The sequence below is a fragment of the Labeo rohita genome, chromosome 19 (assembly GCF_022985175.1).
Source record: "Labeo rohita strain BAU-BD-2019 chromosome 19, IGBB_LRoh.1.0, whole genome shotgun sequence".
Taxonomy (NCBI): Eukaryota; Metazoa; Chordata; class Actinopteri; order Cypriniformes; family Cyprinidae; genus Labeo; species Labeo rohita.
Window position 1 is genome coordinate 16,364,458 of NC_066887.1, and position 21,710 is coordinate 16,386,167.

At 36.2% G+C, this 21,710-nt stretch overlaps 1 protein-coding gene across 12 annotated transcripts in view; it reads right to left on the reverse strand.

Moving 5' to 3' along the window:
- The window catches only part of adgrb2 (adhesion G protein-coupled receptor B2), a 364,163-nt gene that overhangs the window by 273,791 nt on the left and 68,662 nt on the right, over positions 1 to 21,710 (reverse strand). For all 12 annotated transcript variants that reach the window (XR_007829792.1, XM_051136470.1, XM_051136468.1 and 9 more), the window contains exon 2: positions 1,865 to 2,693. Coding sequence is in view for 11 of the 12 variants with exons in the window: in XM_051136470.1 (XP_050992427.1) it covers positions 1,865 to 2,678 (814 nt within the window). In the remaining variant the exon portion in view is untranslated. The remainder of the gene's footprint in view (positions 1 to 1,864; positions 2,694 to 21,710) is intronic.

Consider the following 21,710-nt stretch of genomic DNA (forward strand, 5'->3'; position numbering starts at 1 on the left):
TCTGGTCACCTGACGTGATAAAGCCACGAGAAATAAATCTCATGCTACTTTTTCGTTTCTATCCCAACCAGCCATGACAAGCAGGCAGAACATTTAGTCAAACAATTGATTCTATTTCTGTCACCACACTTTTGCTGCGTATAAATCATGTAAGTCAAAAATCATGCTACACACTAGTAATGCAAAGTCCGATTCATTTCTGCGAATCGGTTTGGCTCACTGAACCGGTTCAGAAAGCTGATTCATCAGTTCCTGACGCAGTCAAACAATAATATACGCTTCTCTTTTCTAACAACTCAGTGTCATGTACAGGGATAAGATTCCTAAACGCGTATGCGGATATGAAGTCCTACATGTCTAAATAGTATAAAGAAGGAATAAACCTGTCTTTAAAAAAATAATTTGCATAAAGGTTTTTGCTGGTTTTAATTAAATGATAATTTATAACAGTAATCATAATAAGCATATTCCCAGTATGTGCCTCAGGCTTGCCCAGTATCATCAACTCACTCATCAGAATCGTCACTCGGCAAACTTCAACAGTTGGTCGAATCGGTTCTTTTTGAGTTGGACGTGCTCCTGCGTCATCAACCCGGAACTAAAGTTCAGTTCAGTTCCATTTTGTGAACCGGCTCGATCAGTCACTTCCTGAGAACCGGCTCAAAAGAATGATTCGTTCAAGAACCGAACATCACTACTACACACTACTATACAGTTGTGATTTTAAACTGCAGGTCAATAAACAAGAGGTTAATACCAAGTAACTTATTTTTAGACACAAAACTTTAATCCAAATGTCACAGAATCTCAGAGGATTCAGTGACTCACCTATAAAGAATAATTTACTTAAAGAATTTTCACTTATCTGTTTCAGTCATGATTCCCATCACTTTTTTTCCCCTGAATTAATCAGTGGTTTAAACAAATTGTTTAATTGATTCAGTGACTCATTTCTGAATTATTCTTTTTTTTTTTTCAACACATCAGTTGAACAAAGGATTCAGACAAGGCCCGTTCACACCAAGAACGATAACAATAACTATAAATACAGAGAACCACATACTAGGATTTTTTTTGGCGGAAATAGTAAAAAAAAAAAGTTTGCTGGAATAATTGTTCAGAAACAGTCAACTTGTTTTATTTCTGAAAGAATCATGCTTCAGTGAATTAATGACTTGCTTACTCCTCATTGAATCAGAGGTATTGAGTGAATTGGTTTAGTGGTTCAGTGATTCATTCATAATACAGTTTTTTGTTGCCATCTACTGGTGTAACACTGTATCTAAAAGAAAGAGCCCCTTAAACACCATTACTACAATACAGACAATGAGAAATGATTCAGTTCCCAGTGCTGTACTAAATATCAAAGCTCTTGAATCACTGCTCAGCCAATTTAGATTCAAGAACAAGACATAACCTTGCATAACAAACACCAAAGTGTTCACATTCTACTGACAAATTATTTGTCACTAGAATTATCGAGTCACACCCAGTAAATACACAGTGAATAACAAGTAGCACACATTTTGAGGTGTACCCCCCTTACCCAGTATCAGCAAGACCAAACAGTGAAGCCAAGGGGAGTCAGTGATTACTATTTTATCACAAACATCTATCCTGATTGGAGGCAGTTCCAAGCACTTTAAAGTTACTTTCCGTTTTGTAATTAGAAACTAATAATTGAAATATAAAATGAGCTCTCCAAATCAAATCAAGCTGAAAGTGAAACACTTTGCTTGTGATCCAAAACGAGCCCATGGTTACACAATCAAACTAAGCAGCTTGTAAAGCAGCTTAATTGATTTTAATGGAGCAGGCTGTAAATGAAACAGCTAGCAGCTGGTCAGAAAGAAGCTTGGCTTACCTTGCCGGACATCCCTGGGTGCTATAGCGATGCCGTTCTTCGAATGCAGCTGTGTGACACAACAGTCGTCGGGTGGGGATTGCAACACGCTCGCGCTGGGGTCTAAAGAGTGGTTGTGGGGCGCAGTGGGCAGCAGGGAGACCGGAGGAGCCGTGTTGGGACACACGCATCCTGTCTGGGTGATACTGCAGCTCTCGGTTTCCCAGCCTGAGCCGACGTGCAAGCACTCCTCAAACCATCGGCACAGGACTCCACATGTGAACTGACTTGAATTCTCATTATTTATGAGCAGAACCTCTACGAGCCGAAAGTCTAGAGTTTCCGCTGACAAAGGGGCTTGGCCCTCGGACGTCCCATCTCCGCTGTCGCCGTCTTTGTTGGGATGAGTGGTCAGGCACAACTGCACAAAGTTCTTATCGAACTGCAGGAAGGTGTGGGGTCCTGGGACCATGCAAAGCTCGACGGCTTCGGGGTCCGAGGGGAAGGTGAGCTGGTCTGGGGGGCCACAGGTCTGGTTTGAGAGGTAGTGGTCCAGGGGCACCACCAGTGGGGAAAAAGCTAAACAGGCGCCAGCATGGCGATTGAAGCGGAAATAGAGTGAGTACTTGGTGGGGTCAGGGTTCTCCACAGTCCAGGAGCATCCGGATGCCAGAGCCGACGGCCTGGGAAAGAGGTCCCTGAGCGAGAAGGAGCCGTATAAGACCCCAGCCACCAGAGAGGAGCAGGGGGCAGCCTGACCCAGCGGCTCCACGGCCCAGGCCAGTGCAAAAAGGGATGACAGCACAGACAGACAGAGATGACCAGCAGTGTTCATCCTATGTCATTTGTCCTGCGGGGAAAGAAAGAAATATAAATGAGTGATCCAAACACCATTTCGGTGAGGTAAAACAACTAATTGATTAATCTGTCAAATATTTCTTTGATTAATCAGATCATATCTTGCTCATTTTTCTTCTTCAAACAATTTGCATATTGACGTCTACTGCATTACTGCTATACAAAATGGTTTAAAATGCAATAGTAACAATGTAAAGTGGTAAAAAGGCTAAACCTTTCAGTCTGAGGCAGCTGAAGAGTTTAAATGACCAAGATAGATTAGACAGATATATAGATAGATAGATAGATAGATAGATAGATATGTTGGCACTTTAAAATGTAGAAAATTCACACATTTTACTGTCAAGAATAAATGACTTATTTATTTACTTTTAAGTAATTGTTTGTACAAAAATATAACTCTTTACAGCATGTTGCTTGGTTTTCAATTGTGGTTAATCTAAGTGGCTATTTATTGCTATTTATAACGAGAATACATAATGATAGATACTGTTTTCACCAAGTATAAATAGCAGTAAATGGCTTGTTTAAACCAAGTGCTTAAATTAAATTAAATGCTATTCACACAAAGTATAAATAGCATAATGTGCAATTTATACTAAAATGAAAATATTTCAGCAGTAACAGGTGTTTTTTTTTTTTTAGCAAAGATAGCCTTTGCCTTAACATTTTTTTTATTAGGGCTATCAGTCAATTAAATTGTTAAATCTAATTATTTACATTTTGTTTTGATTAAATTTAATCTGATAAATTTGACTGTGAAAATTCCCACAAAACATTATTTAAAGCTATTTTTGTGTTCAATGAGAAAGTATCAAGTACACATTACAAACTGTAGCTTTACAAAGATATATTTTATTTGATTCAACATATTTATTACACATAAACATTTAGGCTGCAACAGCCTAATACAAACTATGAACATAAAAGAAGATCATTTGAGAAACATCTCAGTATTTTTTGTTCATACAATGAAAGTTATTGGTGACCAAAACAGCTTTGTTTATGTTGCATAAAAGAAAGTGAATAAAATGACATGAGGGTGAATAAAAGATGACAGAATTAATTTTGGAGGGGGGGTTAACTACCTTTAATGTTTTTATTTTTATTACTATTACTATTATTATTAAAAAAAAAAAAAAAAAAAAAACTAAAACGATAAATACCTTTATGAGTCATTCATTCATTCGATTCCTTCAAACGGCTGATTTATTCAGGAATTATGTAAACAGCTCTATTTATGAATGGGTGTTTGAATCACTGGCTTACACGATACGTTCAAAATGCAGATTCATTCAGAAACTAAACACTGCTGTAGCAACAATTCTGCTATGGCTTCAAAGGTAATATGTTCTTTGCAACATTCAGCAAAAACACATAATATTGTGCTTAAAATATAACACAATATCAACTTCTTATTTACTGAACTGTTGTATAAAATCACATTTAAGCTTGTGATAGATCAAGACAAAATCAGCACTCTTGTCATATTGCTCTTGCTGGCCATGTGATATCATGTGATATGTGATATATATAAATATGAGACAAAACAGGGGCATTTTTGCACCGATATCTTGAATTTTAGGGCATAACTGAATTTATGGAGTTGTTGCCCTGCATCATATTTGTCAGCAGTCAACTATATGAAATATACTGTAAAATGATGTACAGCTGTGGGGGCGGGGTCAGCGTGTTAACTGCATTAAAATATTTTACTTGTGTTATTTTTTCATAACTGATTAAGTTACCGCCTTAAACTGAAAGCCCTAGTTTTTATTAAAAATTCTTAATACTGAGTTCTGTTTGTGTGATAGGCAGGCATGTTTAAAGCTGCAGCCACACAGACTTTCAAAAATATGCACATAAACACAGGTGAATAAAAAGTTTTGTGCTGCGTACCAAAGTTCATGTTTCAACTTTTCAAACCTATGATTTTGCACAGTCAAATAACAACTGAGGATTGAAGTGTCAGAGATTGACCTCTTGACCTCTTCAAAAAACACACAAAGCAAAAAGCTGTACGGTTTGCAGTGTTGTGGGGTCCATAGTAATTTTCCTTCATCAAAAGGAAGACAGCAACTAAAATGCTGTTGTTAGAACAAACTGCTTTACAAAATACTGTACAGATGCTTGAACTATAAGCACAAAATAGCAAGATACAAGTTGTGTCCATATGAAGAGTTCAGATGCAAAAGCCTCTAAATCCATCTAACATATTTCTTTAAAATGAATTTCTTTCTGGCTACTTTGTATAGGTTTCTATGTAAGTACTGGTACTTTTGATTGGGCTGAGGGTGGAATTTAGCGAGTTTGAAGTAAAAGTATTTGATGGACGTGTACTATGTGCCAGGAGAATTCACTCAGTATCATTATTTCATTGTTGACCGAGATGGCTTTTAGCTGGCTTATATATATATATATGAAGAGTTTGGTTGCAAAACGCGATAAACGCCATTTTTTGACATTTGGATTTTATTATTGGAAATCACTGTTCAGATGTACCTTAATCTATGTGTGAAATGCTGCCATTAATAAAATTTAAGAATGTACATTTTAGGCCTCCTATAAAATGTATTTTTCACAAAACGCGATATCCGCCAGACCAGTTTCTTTACAAAGTGCGATATAACCAGGGTTCGAAATTAACACCCGCCAACCCGCCAAATGCGGGTTAAAAATCATTTCAGGTCAGGATCACGCGAGCGCAGCATCCCCTGGGAAGAGAGTCAATGCCGGTGAAGTGCTCCGAGTTTGCTCATTGATTTAACGATAATATCAAAACAAAAAACATATATTTTTAAAAAGAGGATTCAATAGGCTAACTAAAAAAACGTTTACCATTTAATTGTTTATACTGTAGGCGAGCTGTCAGTCACGTAGGCTACGTTCATAAAAAAAAAAAAAAAAAAAAAAAAAAAGTTATGTTATGTTATGTTGTGTATGTTCTGGCCAAAACTAACTCAGAATCTTATTATTATTAATAAATCTTTGTATATACTATATCATATATTTATGATGTATTGTTTTTTTTAACCAATTTAAGATGTTTGACAATGTTAAGATAAATATGTTGCATTTCGGCATGATTTTTGACTTATTTATGAACTATTTATGGACATAAAATTAAATAAAAAATATCCTGGATTTGAAAAATATTGTGTCCCTGGCCTTCACTGAGCTCAAGTAATAGTTTCATGTACAAAAATTGTGAATGAACTTGACTGTTGATGTCTTAAATAATAATGTCAAATAACCAACATTTCTCAAAATGGATATATCTCGTTTTGCAACGAAACTCTTCATATATATAAACATAAAATAAACATCTCAAACACAAAAACATGACAAACCTGCATATACAATCATACACTACATTTATGTTCATGACAGCTCATATTGATTTTCTAAATCACTGATGAATATTCTTCAAGCACAACATGAAGACACAACAAATCAATAATAAAAATCCATTGCTGATCATTTTTCATTACTGTATTATTAACTAGTTGTTACAGCCCTAAATACAGTACCAGGTATATTATAGGTCAATCATGACAACTCTTGACTCTTGACTCTTGAAGATTTTAGCATAGTAATGGATATGACAGTGTTAATGTATTTGGTTTTGGTGGAATATATCTGCTACGCTGCTGCTGCTATTGGTTATTGGTGACAATGTACAGGAACTTGCTCATGCCGATACATACGGCAAAATGGTGCTTTAAGTGTTTAAGACATACAGTACTGCTACTGCATAAGTAACATATACACTGTAAAAAAAAAAAAAACAATTTGTTGAGCCAACTTAAAATAATTTGTTACCCAGCTGGCTTAAAATTTTAAGTTCAGTCAACTCAAATAAGTTTAGACAGCATTAGATATTTCAACATTAGAACTCAGATATTTGAGTTAACTAAACAAAACATTTGGTTTTTAAAACTTAAAAGCTGGGCTTGTTACACAGCTGCCTTCAAATTTTAAATTAACTGAACTCAAATATCTAAGTTGTCACTTAGTACAACTTAACATTTCAAGTTGTCTAAACTTTTTTGAGTTGACTGAACCTAAAATTTTAAGGCAGCTGGGTTACAAATTATTTTAAGTTGACTCAACTAATTGTTTTTTACAGTGTAGGGGCCCAAAGGCCCAGAAGTATTGATGTTGGATCTAACATTTGGAATAATTAAGATTTGAATATATTTGACAGAAGTATTTTACGCTCATTAAAACTGCATTTACTTGGGGAAAAATGTAATAATGTGAATAGTGTATCTTATTAAAATTTTAAATATCTCTATATAATAACTCACAGCCGATCTATAAAGTGGAGCTGGGGATGTGGAGGGTTTCAGAGGAACTCTGAAAGCAAGCCGCAAAATGCCCTAGTGAATAGTAACCAGGAGTTTAAATGTAAAGCAGCAAGCTAAATGGCTGTGTATACAACATGAACCAATGAGCTTGGGCCAAGTAGTTTAATGCTGTGAATATCAAGAGTTTGCATTTATGACCCATCAGCTTGCACCATCTAGAGTTTCATGACAGTTAAAATATTAAAAACTACTTAAAAACTACTTAAAGGAGAAGTCCACTTCCAGAACAAAAATGTACAGATAATGTACTCACCCCCAAGATGTTCATGTCTTTCTTTCTTCAGTCGTAAAGAAATTATGTTTTTTTTTGAGGAAAACATTTCAGGATGTTTCTCCATATAATGGACTGATATGGTGCCCTGAGTTTGAACTGCCAAAACCCTTTGATCAAACCCTTAACAAAAAAGATAAAACAAAGAAACATAATGATTTTGAAGTTGAGGGAGAACATGAGATGGGAGTTTTTCGACATACCCTAACTGTCATGAACCAGAGAAAAACAGTTCAGGCAGAGTAAGACAAGACAAGCGTTTGACATTAAAAAGTATATATATTGTATTATTTTTATGAAAATAACTGTTTCGCTAGATAAGATCCTTCTTTCTCAGCTTGGATTGCTTACAACTGCATTTGGGATCGTTTGAAGCCGTATTCAGACTTCATTTTGGACGTTCAAACTCGGGGCACCATAGCAGTCCATTATATGGAGAAAAATCCTGAAATGTTTTCCTCAAAAAAAAAAAAACATAATTACTTTACGACTGAAGAAAGAAAGACATGAACATCTTGGATGACAAGGGGGTGAGTACATTATCTGTAAATTGTTGTTCTGAAAGTGGACTTCTAATTTAAAAATTACAAAAATGCACCAACACTTTAACCAAAATTAAAATAGAAAATATTAACAATAGAAAACAATATTAATGAAAACTATAATAGTATCTCAGTCATACTAAAATAGCACTACTAAATTTGATAATTTGATCTGTGTTGGTAAAACAAAAGAGAAGGGGAGTTCTGAAGGAGAGATTGCAAGAAGGGCAACACAATGTTATTTGAATATTAGATTCATTAACAGATTTACATCACTAATCCTCTTTAATCTGTTCTATGAAGACACTGCGAAGCGTCAAAAACAAACACCCAAAGAGAACGAGAATGACAACAGAAAAACAGAGACAGGAGAAACAGAGCGAGATGGAGAGGAACGGTCGTGTCACATATCGGGCCATTTAAGCTCTGTGACAGCATTAATGAAGCGGAAAGTTTTCCTGTAAATCAGCCCCTTCGGTCTTGATTCCCGCCTGCCAGAGCTCCTCACGCCAGCCTTTTTCCACAGCTGCGTTTGCGAGCCCCAATTCAGCCTCTCCTGAGCCGCCGCTCACTTTTCATTCAGTCAGCCCGCCCCGCTGGCAGCGGTCCCTTTGTCTTAATTACATGTGGTTAGTGGGTCACATTACTGGCATACAGTAGGCTGCGGTGGGACGTCCTTCATTTGGAGGGCCTTCGGGTTTCCGTACAGTCCCACCTGGATCAATAGGTGGAAATCTCTGATTTTCCTCCTCCTTTTTACCTCTTTGTCATTCTGTCTCCCCCTTCCTCTCCTCCTTTCCACTCTCACTCAGAGCAGACTTGTAAATCATTTCAGGGCTGCGTGTTCTTTCTGTGAAGGTCACAATCCTATTCACAAAGACACAAAACGGACACGCATACTTTTCTCCGATGTCTGAAATCCCTGACGGATGTGCCGAGAAGACTGATGACTCTTCTGTGGAGGGTTTAGCCCTTCAACTAATCTCCCACACTCTCATGCACACGCACACATGCATCCTTTAGTTTCCCACTGTGACACATTTTATAGGGTTTTGAGATTTTGATTAATAGGACGTAGCACATGACACGACACTCATTTTTTTGTGCTATCTATTCATTTAATTTTTTTTTTTTTTAAATGCAATTCAGACATACAATGACTTGAACACACCACTTATATGTACATATACATAAGTATATCTTTTCATTTTTTGATTAAGGTGTGCAAGGCATTATATTTTCTATGTGGGCATGATGTCAAACATGTCAAGGTGACACAACTGTCCTGGTATCACAACGGAGAAAAAAAAAAAATCTCATAAAAAACATCATAAAGAAAAAACATGGGATAAAGTCATTATCCCATCTTTTCTGTAAAATAAAATAAAATAAAATAAAATAAAATAAAATAAAATAAAATAATTGCTATGAAATACAAATTGATCTGGATTCAAATACATAGCTACGAACATATGAATAAAATAAATAAATAAATAAAATGAAGTAAAATAAAGTTTTGTCCTGTTCAAATGAGTAGATAAGAGCTGAAAAATAAAATAAAATAAAATAATTATATATATATATATATATATATATATATATATATATATATATATATGTATATATATAATAAAATAATTTCTATGAAATATAAATTGATCTGGCTTTAAATAAATAGCTAAGAACATATGAAAAATAAAAAATAAAAATAAAATGAAGTAAAATAAAATAAAAATCTCAATTAGTCAAGTTGTCAAAAATGGTTGACAATCTTTTATTTCTGGACAAATAAAATAAAATAAAATAAAATAAATAATGCTACTTCACTGCTTATTCATGTTTGAAAAAAATCAGTGGTATGCAAATATAGATATACATATACCATATATATATATATATATATATATACACAGTATTTAAAAACTTTGTAAAAAAAAATAAGAAAAAAGATGCGTTTTAAACTATTTTTTTCTTTAAAAAGTAGTTTTTTGCTTTTCTTTTTTTGTGGATACTCGTACATACATAATTGCCTGCACTAGAACCTCAGATAATTTTTTTTTTTTTTTTTTGCTGAGTTAGCAGTTTTCATGCTGTTTTCAGGTTCATCTTTGAAAGGTATGGCATTAAAAGTTTAATATATAAAGATAAAATGCATTTGTCTAGTCAAGCATCTGTTGGGATGTTATGAATATTCGGATGCATCCCAGCAGCCCATTAGCTCTGTGTATGAGGTGTGCTGAAATCAGTCACCAGCAGCGAAACGAGTTAAATGGAGCTAAGAATTGGCTCTGGAGAGAGGCCTTTAGACAAGCAGATGAAAACACGAGAGTTTAAAGTGGATACATCTTTCATATGATGAGAGGTTCCTGACTCAAGCTTATTACGAGATGCCTGGAATAAAGGCTTTACATGAACAAAATGGCACAAACAAATGATTCCACCAAGAAATAAATAAATACTGTAGATGAATTGGCACAGAGAAGCGAGTCGCACTCCATTTCACAGGTGCTTATCGCTAGTCTCGTTCCTCATATTGCTGAAAAATGCTTATCTGATCACGCATTCGCTTATTTACTTATTGATTTATTTTGTGGGATTATGGCGATGAAGAACAGATTTTTTCGTCATTGGCTATTTTAAACTGCAGGGTGCAGACAGGCCATATCTGAATGTTTGTATACATGTGACACTAATCTGAGTCATGTGAACAAATCCTTTCAAATCCGATTTGCTCTACTTTCATATGTGGTCCCGGATTGGATACATTTCTGATTCGAGTCACAATCATCACAGCAGAATTCATGTGTTTGTTATGCAAAAAAAAAAAAAAAACTACCCCAGGGATTCATTTAATGCCAGCAGCGCCTGTCTTAAAAAAGAAATTGCAAAAATCTGAGGAAACAGAGATGACAAGATAACACTTTTAATTGATATTGGAGGAGATACTTTAGTTGGGCAAAACTCGAGGGAATATATCACAACCGAGCTGTGTTAGCACATTAGTGCAACATCCAGGGCCGGCGGTAATGCCGTAAAATGTGAGAACAATTCTACACTTTCTACACGCCTTAAAATTTTAAGTTGATGTAACTCAAATATCTAAGTTGTCACTTAGTGTAATTTAACATTTCAAGTTGAATAAACTTTTTTGAGTTGACTGAACTTAAAATTTTATGGCAGCCAGGTTACAAATTATTTTAGGTTGACTCAACAAATAGTTTTTTTTACAGTGTATACGCCTTATTCAGCCCGCCGCCATTTTGATTCGAAAACGAGGCTGTGAGGGTAAACAGGAAATTGCAACAACCAGACATGGCTGTGTGGACAACGAACCTATCGTGTCTTCCTCCTCTTACTCTCGGTGTTGTGGAGTCATGGGCGGACGAAGGATCAAAAATTCCCAGGGCTGTCCTCCTTAAGGGTTACAGCAACTGGATCGAAGGGTATATTCACGATGTTGAAGGTAAAAAAATACTTTTTCGACTTTCTTCTGAGGTTAGCTTTAGCTTAGCATGTTGCCTAGAAGATCGCGAGTTGCCGAACGATCTAACGTTATGTTTAAAATACACACTGATTGTTTGTGCTAACATTAGCCAATTCAAATTGTTTAACTGTAGTGTTTGATGACCATGATAACTGTGGTTTACAGTGAAGAGAAACGAAGAAGGGTGTAGTGTTAGGGCCCGGTCCTTTCGCTCGATGCGAAAGAACGAGGCGCCTTACAACATGAAGGTATTTTGTGTTGTTGAAAGCAAGTTTCTACAACCTCCATGTTCAGGACGGTTAACGTTAAGTTTAAGGTGTGGTCCTCAGTTCAAAGGCCCAGAAGTACTGATGTAGGATCTAACATTAAGATTAAGATTTTGAATATATTTGACAGAAGTCTTTTATGCTCATTAAAGCTGCATTTATCTGGGGGAAAATGTAATAATGTGAATAAAATGTAATTCTTTCTGTGATGTTAAAGCTGAATTTTCAGCAGTCAATCCTCTAGTCTTCAGACCTTCAGAAATCATTCTAATATGCTGACTTGTTGCTCAAGAATATTTTTGATCTAATAAATACAGCCTTGGTGGAATGTGATCATGAACGGACCAATATTTTTGTATATGTTATATAATAAATTATATACACTGCTGTTCAAAAGTTTGGGACCAGTAAGATTTTGAATGTTTTTTAAAGTCTCATGTGCATCAAAGTTCTATTTATTTGATCAAAAATACTCAAAAAACTGTAATATTATGAAATATTATTGCAATTTAAAATAACAGTTTTGTATTTTAAAATAATTTAAAATATAATTTATTTCTGTGAGGCAAAGCAGATTTTTTAGCAGCCATTACTCTATTTTTTTAGTGTCACGTGATCCTTCAGAAATCATTTTAATATGCTGATTTATTATCAATGTTGGAAACAGTTGTGCTGCTTCATATTTTTTGGAAACTGTGAAACATTTTCAGGATTCATTGATGAATTAAAAAGAACAGAATTTGTTTCAAATATAAATCTTACTATCACTATCAATTACTATCACTTTTTATCAATTTAACACATCCTATCTTTGAAAAAAAAAAAAAAATTGAAAAAATAATTACTGACCCCAAACTTTGAACAGTAGAGTATATTGTTACAAAAGATTTCTATAATTTGTATAGATTTCTATATAGATTTCTATAGTTTTAAATAAATGTTTTGTGTTTTAATTATTAAAATATTCAGTCACAGGTTTGAAAAAAAAAAGTAAATAAGCAGCACAACTGTTTCCAACACTGATAACAAATCAGCAGATTAGAATGATTTCTGAAGGATCATGTGACACTGAAGACTGAAGTAATGATGCTGAAAATTCAGCTTTGCATCACAGGAATAAATTCTATTTTAAAGTATATTACAATAGAAAACCACTATTTTAAATTGCAATAATATTTCACAATATTACTGCTTTTTCTGTATTTCTAATCAAATAAATGCAGCCTTGATAAGCAGAAAAGACTTCTTTAAAAATACATAAACTATAGCGGTGTACATTGTGATTATCTCAGTAAAAAGTCAAAGAAAATGGCACTTATATTATTTGTTCAGCTCATTTTGAGGCAGCTGTCTGCTCACATTAATGCTAGATAGAGGTCACTGAATGTGAAGAGTCAAAGCAAGAAGATCATTCAGTCTGTAATATCAATACAGCCACCATTTATCATCCAATAATGTGTACTTTATTCCTGTGATACCTACCACAATTCATACATTTCTGTGTACACGGTTATTTTTTAACAAATGAATGCTTCCTGTTTGAATAATTTCTTTCCAATATACTTGTTCATTAAGTACACCAATGAGCAGCTGTCAGTAACAACAGAAGAGCATCCCTCGCCAGCACAAAGAAATCAAACACTGAACCGCCTCTGAGAAAAGAAGCTTGAAAGAAGGTGGGAAAGACATAGAAGGTCAGGCAAACACAGAGTAAGGAGCATGTCTGAAAATAATAGGTTCTGAGATGAAACTGAAACAGTAATGAAAGAGTGCAGACACAGGGATCTTTAGAGATGCAGGGAAAGCTTTGATTTCTATGAAGTATGTGATTTTTTTTCTGTTACAACACTGCTATCTCAGTTTAAGGAATGCAATGTTTGGACAGGACATATTTAAAGCATGTCCTATTTAAATAGCCAATAGACCAGTTATATCACCGTCGTGAATCATGTTTTGTTTCTTTTTGGTTGGTTGCAAGGGGTTGGGCTTTCTCATTCATTGAAAATACATTTTTATTTGACAGAAATGTATAGACTGAGTCATCAATATTTTTGGTCCTGGAAAAGAAAGGCTTTTAAATGTCTATATCTGCTAAAAGCCCATTTTCAGAAGCACTCTAGCATACAGATGACCTCAAAGCTAACAGATGTGAGCTTAAAGCCACAAAACTCTAATTTTGAGTTCAAAAGGTCTTTTGTAGGTTGATTAATGAGAGAAATGTAAACACTGAGTTGCTTTCGAAACATTGGCCTTTGTTTGTTTGATCTGCTCATCCAGCCTGGCATAGCAACAACCAATAGCACTGATTTGGGGGTGGGGCTATCTGTTTGTCCAACCAATCACTGGTAGAAGCTCATTGTGAGAAACCTGTTAGAAAAAAAGTTTACATTTGCTGATGCTGTGTGATGCAGAAATTACACACCTTTATAGAAAAGCATCAAATCTTAATCTCTTATTTTGCTTATTCACGAAAGAATAATGCACAAATGCAGCAAGAAGATAAAGAAGATCATGAAAAGTTCAGAATGGCTCGCTGAAATTTTTTGTCAGCCACTCATCATGTGGTATTACCCACACTTATGGCTGGCTTCAACATTGTCGAATGACTTCAAAGCTGCTCTTTACACAATAGCAAAGCTTTTGCAACTCTGTGTACTTTTATGTTTAGGTCAGGTAAGCTCATTAAGTCCAGATCCGCAGGGTACAAAATCACACACAAACACACATCCTCACAAACACTTAGATAACTGTTAGGCTGAACCAGCCATGTGTCATTACAGATGAGAGTAGCACCTTGACATTTGTGAATCCATCTTCAGTATACATGTTCAAGATCCATCTGAGCATTTGATTGATGGATACAAGGATTCCCAGCTAACCTTGGGGTAGGACCGGAGGAGGAGAGTCAGGTCGTTCAGGGGGTATCAAAGGCCCTGTAGTGGGTCCTAAAGGAAGCTAATGTAGTGCTTTAATGACCTTTCAGATGTAGGAGAGCAGACTGGATATGCAGGAATAGCAAGGTTAGATTGAGGGCACATATGTTGCCTTTGGATGTGATGTCCAAAGGTCTAAGCAAGACTCCATATGAGGGTTGAAGGACAAAATATGTACTTGAGTATATGGACTTTGCAGAGGTTAAGGGAAAATACCAGATGTTCTGGTGATTTTTTTTTTTGTTTTTTTCCATCAGGAAAAGGATGATACGTGTTGGAGAATGTGGATCATTTTTCTTCAGCACCATTACTTTTTGGCCATATCACCTACCAAATGGTTAAAATGGTTCAGGTTACTCTTTAAATAACTGCATTGATTGGTTGTTCTAGATTTCTAATATTAGACTCAAAAGTCCTAAATGTAAAGATTTCACATTTCACATACTAAGCTATTGCTTTATCAATAGACTGCAATCGAATACATAATTAACAGCCAACTATTATGCATTCAGTAAATCAATAGAAGCCTCACCGGAAAACAGTATTCTCATTCCTATTTTTATCCACAGGCCTATTTTATAATTCACAATCATGTCATTTGTGCATTCATTAGGTACTTTTCTCCACAGTTACTCTGCATTTAATTTTACTTCCATTGTTTTTTACTTCATGCATTCTCAGGGAATCAAACCCATGACCTTAGTTTGAGCTTTACTCATGCTTTACCAACAGGATCTCACTCCTAAATCTTCAGATATTTACGCTTTGGCAGGACCCCATTTTTCGACGGGCAGGCTCCTCCAGTACTTTACATAAAAAAACCTTGGCATCAGTGTGCTGACGCGAAAGGCACTGGGAATTTTATCGTCATGATTAAATTATATATTGGGTAATAATATTGCTATTATTGCATATATGTTGGGGTGTGATTTTTTTTTCAATGCAAACAGTCACAACAGTTTCATTTATATTACACTATTTACACATTTAACCCAACCCCTGGCCCTAAACCTAACCATTTGTCAACATATAACAGGCAGATACAACTATATTCATGATTTATTAAAAAAGTATTAATATTCCAAAGGTTCCGAAGCAAAATCAGGGATCAGGCCGGGATCATTTTCAGCCATTAAAAATTTCTGTTATTCACATAAAGATATCATACGGCTTCAGAAGACTCAGAATGCAACAGGACTTGTTTGTAATGCTTTTATACTGCTTGTTTATGGTCAGTTTTTGCAATGAATACCTGTGACTGTACTTATATTTGCCTGTTGCATGCTTTATATTGTTCAGAAGTGGGTAGGTTTAGGGTAGGGGTGGGGTTGGGTGCTCCAATGAAATAATGTAAAATTATTTATATTTTTACAAATGCATCCAAACCATTAAATTAAGACAAACAACTGAAAACAATGGAGGACCCTGCGTGGCGAAAAATGACGCTGAAGGGGTACCCTGAGGGGTCCTGACCGATCGTCAATATGTGACGAGTTGGGAGTGAGAACATGTTGGCTTTACCATTTCAGCTACAATAAAGCATGTTACGTACTGGTCTAATGAAGTACCATCAATTTCGGATTTACCCCCTAAAAATTTGTAAAATGTTTAAAAATGTTTTTTATTAAACAGCACATTAAATAAGCATGTCTCTATGAGACTAAATGCCATGCAAATTAGTTTTAAGTTTTGTGAAATAAACCTTCCAGTTCACATTATGCCATACCACAGACTGACCCCAAAATGTTCACATTATTAACCAAGAGCATAAACCAATATGCTACCACAACCCACAGAGTCAAGCTCAAGTCTTTCCCAGCACTTATTCCCTCGGTCAGAGTAATCACAACTAATGCACTATAAATGTGTCAAGGAGTAAAAGTTAGAGATTAAAGGTCAAAAACATCAGCTAGGGGTTCTGTCTTCGCCTTAAGAACAGTTTTGGGTCAGTGTCGACCTGCTGGCCTAGTAAAACCCTGACCCATTTCTACCGCCCTAAGCGTAAAAGCTCACGGCTTTGAGACGCCGTGCAGAAAAACTGAATGTTCTGCTTCACTAACCAGGACACCTAGTGAGAGACCTGACCCTCGTTTCTGTTTCTGATTCATCAGGTTCTATCTACACCTCGGGGAAGGGATTACGAATGAGAGATACCAACTTTCTCTCAGGGCACAATGCCCCAAAACTCCAAAGTAGTAGATAGCCTTGGGTTTTCAGGGTTACAGCACTGAATAGTTTTTTTTTCTTTAGTCTCCCATTGCATGAGCAAAGTCAGAATCATTGCATTGCTGATGCAGTGACATGATAAAAAGAAAAAAAGTAAGTTTTGTGAGACTGTAGCAATAATATTCATCATTTTGATGAAAATCACCATCATATTTTTCATGCTTTTACTAATACTCGTTCTCGAATCTGATTGGCTGAGAGCCTTTTCCATGCGTGCAATATTCTAGTGATAACAGCACTCCAACAAATTAACCATTTGTATCACTCTGCTTGCAGTATTTCTCACAGTGAGTGTCGTGGCAGGTGACGAATTAGTAACGGAGGCTTGGGCTCAGCTGTTAAACTGTTTAAAAACAACAGTTTTTAAAAATATTCCATTGTTGTCTCTTTTTTATTTACACAAAATCACCCTAATAGCTGTGCAATATAGCTGTATATCAGCACGCTGTGATTACCTACATACAGCTACAGGGGTTGGACAATGAAACTGAAACTGAAATATAGTGTTGGAGGTTTCATGGCTATATTTTACTTTACTGATCGCACATTCCACCAATAAGAGCAGAGTGTGAAGGTTGACTATGTGCACCCAATAGCTCAAACATTGTACCCTGAAGGTGGTGCCGTGTATTAGGATGATAATGCACCGATACACACAGCAAGACTGGTGACAAGAGTGATTTGATGAACATGAAAGTAAAGTTAAACATCTCCTATGGCCTGCACAGTCACCAGATCTGAATATTATTGAGCCACTTTGGGGTGTTTTGGAGGAGCGAGTCAGGAAATGTTTTCATACACCAACATCACATAGTGACCTGGCCACTGTTCTGCGAAAGGAATGGCTCAAAATCCTTCTGGCTACTGTGCAGGACTTGTATTTGTCATTCCCAAGATGAAATAATGCTGTATTGGCTGCAAAAGGAGGCCAAACGGCATACTAATTGTGGTCTAAACCCAGGTGTTTCAGTTTCACTGTCCAACCCCTGTATATCGCACTGCTACTCATATGATATTGCTCATATATATACAGTTAAAATATTATTTAAATGCACTCAATCATTATACTACATAAACACAACGTTGTCGCTTAATTATCTAATTATCTAATTATCAAGTGCACTAGATACTTCAGGAAATCCTAAACCCCCCGTTGTGACTCTAGGATAAGCCCTCAGTGTCCTTAAATCCTAGATACACCGCTGCTCTGCAGTACACGTACATGAGCTCTCTGTTGCAGACCCCATAGGAGGGAAGCTCAGCGGCTCCTCTCTCGTCAACAACAAGGTCATGCGGACCACATGCTGGAAGATTAAATTACATTTTCTGTGGAGTGGATGCAGGGCCGTGGCTATTTTACCCAGACCCCCAAGGCCTCTCGCAGAGCGTCCCGTGGTCAGGGGCTGGCTAACATCGAACCTCTCTTTCATTGACATGCTTACACTCCCCATTAGACCTGCCCTGCTTTAGCCATTGATTTATTCATCCACACTGCAGGGGGCTAATAAGCAGCAAAAGCAGAAAGAACAGGGTTTAATTTTCCAGGGACAAAGGAGATATTGAGGCAATTACAACGGTGGGAAAGACGGGGTACGCATTAAGCCTTGAAGGTCACCAATTGCCGCCTAAATGACAGGAGAGGAAAAGACGACACTTCAGTGGAATTATCATGTAAATGTTACATCATACAAAAAAAGGCAGAAAATGGCATGCGGGTGATGCATTATCTGGCTGCGCCGTGTGACATCTTCCAATATGAATATCCACGTTGAGCTGAATTGATTGAGACTGGCTGATAACCAATCGATGGCCTGCAAGCTGGCAGGAAGTGTGATAAATGTGAGGAGGTCAGCAATCGGCACGATAAGCTTCCTGTGATCTCTCTTATGGATGCCAGTAGACAAATGTTAACAGGAACACTAAATGAGATCTCATAACTTGAAGTCATAAGAAATCAAAATTCTTAAACACTCTTTTTGATACATTTTCAATCGTATTGGAAATGACTCCTTTCTGTTTTTCTTCCTTTTTGTATGCTTTTCTTTTGAATACAAACCTTCCTACGCTTATATTTTGAGTGCAATGCACTAAAAAAAAGAGAGAAAACACAAAACAAAATTCAAGATGAATTAGACTGATAGAAAAAAAAAAAAAACTATCTTGTGCTTGTTCTCTATTTTGAATTTAGTTTGAGGTCGGGAACAACATGTAAAACTTCGGGATGGATGGTTTGCTGGTCTTAGATGGTTTAAAGGGGTCATGCCTATTTTATTAATTTGTACTGTTCTCTGAGGTCCACTTATAATGTTATCAATGTTATCATTTTTACATCAAAAACATCATAATTTAGAAGTAATAGACTATTTTCTGTTCTGTTTTGACCCACTCATTGAAAGGCTCTATTTGAATAGGCATAGCGGACTGTAGACTGAAGTAAACGTTCACTGCTGTGAATGGCTAACAGTTGTGTATGTTTGACCAGTGTTGCCAGATTTTCACAACAAATCCCACCCAATTGCTACTCAAAACTAGTCCAAATGCAGCCCAATGACATTTCAAGGGGGTCCCCAGTAAAAATCACGCTCAGAGAGGTAAAATACATGTTTTTTTGGTGGGATTCCCTGGGTAAAATTAGCATTCCAGGGGCTAAATATCACGTTATTGGGGTCGCTTCAACCTGCGGAGATGAAAAACAACCCGCGGCAACACTGTTAAAGTAGCCCAATCCCGCGGGAAAACCACAGACTTAGCAACACTTATGTTTGACAGTCCACAGCCTTCATAGGTGGATGCTACTGTGATTTAGGTTAAATAAGCAATATCACACTCTTAGGCGTCAGATATGGCTTTATATCAGCACGGCTGTGATTCGGCCGTAGGTAATTACAACGTGCTGATATTCAGCCATATCTGACATCTATGAATGTGATACTACATTTATACAACAGCTCGACAGCACAAGTGTGTATATACTTAAACAAAATAACAACGGAGTCTTTAAGTGCGAAACTACTTCCGCCATGGATTCAAATCAAAGTTTGACAGTTGAACAGCTGAGCCCAAGCATGCGTTACAAATTCCAAAATGTCACTTTAGAACTAGTAATGAAGGAAAATCACGATCACAAAACACACACACACACTGATTCCTAATACTAAATACTACTATTATTTATATGAAATATTATTTACTGAATAATAATATTTAATAAACAACAGCAACAACAACCATCATAAGTTCAGTCAAAAGTAACTACACAAGCAGCGCTCTGATATACAGCATTGAATTTACATAAACATGAGATTTTGCCAAAACAATTTGCTCTGGTACAAATACCAAAAACCAAAAGACCGTCCATTAGATTTACCAAAAACAATGTTCATGTCCACTATAGAGACATTAGAGCCAGTGGTAAATTCCCAGAGATCTGGTCGAGTTCAGGCGGGTTCTTGAGCACTGAATGTCCGAAAACGTCAATGCAAATTTTCAAACAGACGTTATCTTTATAAAAAGTCTAAACAAGTACATTCTTGCCTAAAAGGCTTTTAAAAGTACATTCCGTGAAACAAAACAGTATTATTTTTAAAATTATAGTGGATTTAGGCACCCACCATCAAGCTTGCTGTGAGAAATACAGCAACTTCAGCAAGCAGAGTGATACAAACGGTGAAACGGCTGTTGGAGTTCTGTTGGATTGTAATATCAACACTCTTATCAGCCAATCAGATTCATGTCAGCCAATCAGTATATATTAAACAATCTGTAATAACAAACAAAGCAATAGTGACCACATAATAACAGTTACTCACACTTGTGTGGTGCGACATTATCCAATATATTTTGCACAGTGTTGTCTTTTAGTTTCAAACTTTTTGAAATTCCTGCGTCGAATTGTGCATTGTTTGTAAACGAATACACTGTAAAATGAAGTGAACAAAGGAACAAGTTCTTACTGACATGGTCTGGAACTTTATTTGTATAAATATGTAAATATATATATAATTTGGATTTTGCGTAGACCTGCACTTGCCTCTTTTATTACTACATGCCTAAATCAGTGGACGGGGCTAAACAGGCAGTGATGTAGAAGCAGGCGTTGATCTTATTCTGCGGAGGCGGAGTTTAGCCACACTATTACATCATAAAGTGTCACATTCAAAAACCTGTCGTTTTGGCAGATTGGCTTTAACATAAGCTGTTTTTAGACTAACAAGAAAGTTTTGAGTTCTGAAACGTACAGAATGTTTTTATAGCACAACAACCTCTTATATGTCAAAAGATCAGGGGAATTTTGATTTCTCACTTCATGACCACTTTAAACTAGTCTTACAGCTTATCAAAGCTAGACTTTAGCTGCTCCCAGTCTGACTAGGGCCAAATCTTCCCACAAACTATCAATTCTTGATGGATAAAATCAAATCCTGTCCTACTTTTTCTTTTCAAATATCTTTTTCACTTGGAAATATTATATTACAGAAATAGTGCATTCACACTGACAGTTCTTCCACTCCTTGCAATACTGCATACTTGAGAAAAATAAGACATTTCAAGCAAAGGTCTTCAAACAAAACACAAACAAATTTTCCAGACAGCATTTACAGTAACAAGTGAAGAAAATAAGAAGTTGAAATAAATAAAACAAAATAAATAAATTAAAACGGGAGCAAGAGGGGAAAATATAAAAATTAGACATGAGAGACAGAGTAACCATGGCAACATCACCGAGAGTTTTATTTCAGCTGAGTTTGAGGGCTTTTGAGGGCTTTCTGCAGTTGTTTTCGTCCAACAGGCTTCTCCGGAGACCCTTAAAGAGCATTCCTGAACACAGAACAAATGCGCTACACAGAGTCACAGCTACCGGCTTCAATGAACAACTATTCAAACATGACTTCATAAAGGATTCATGTGACCGATAAA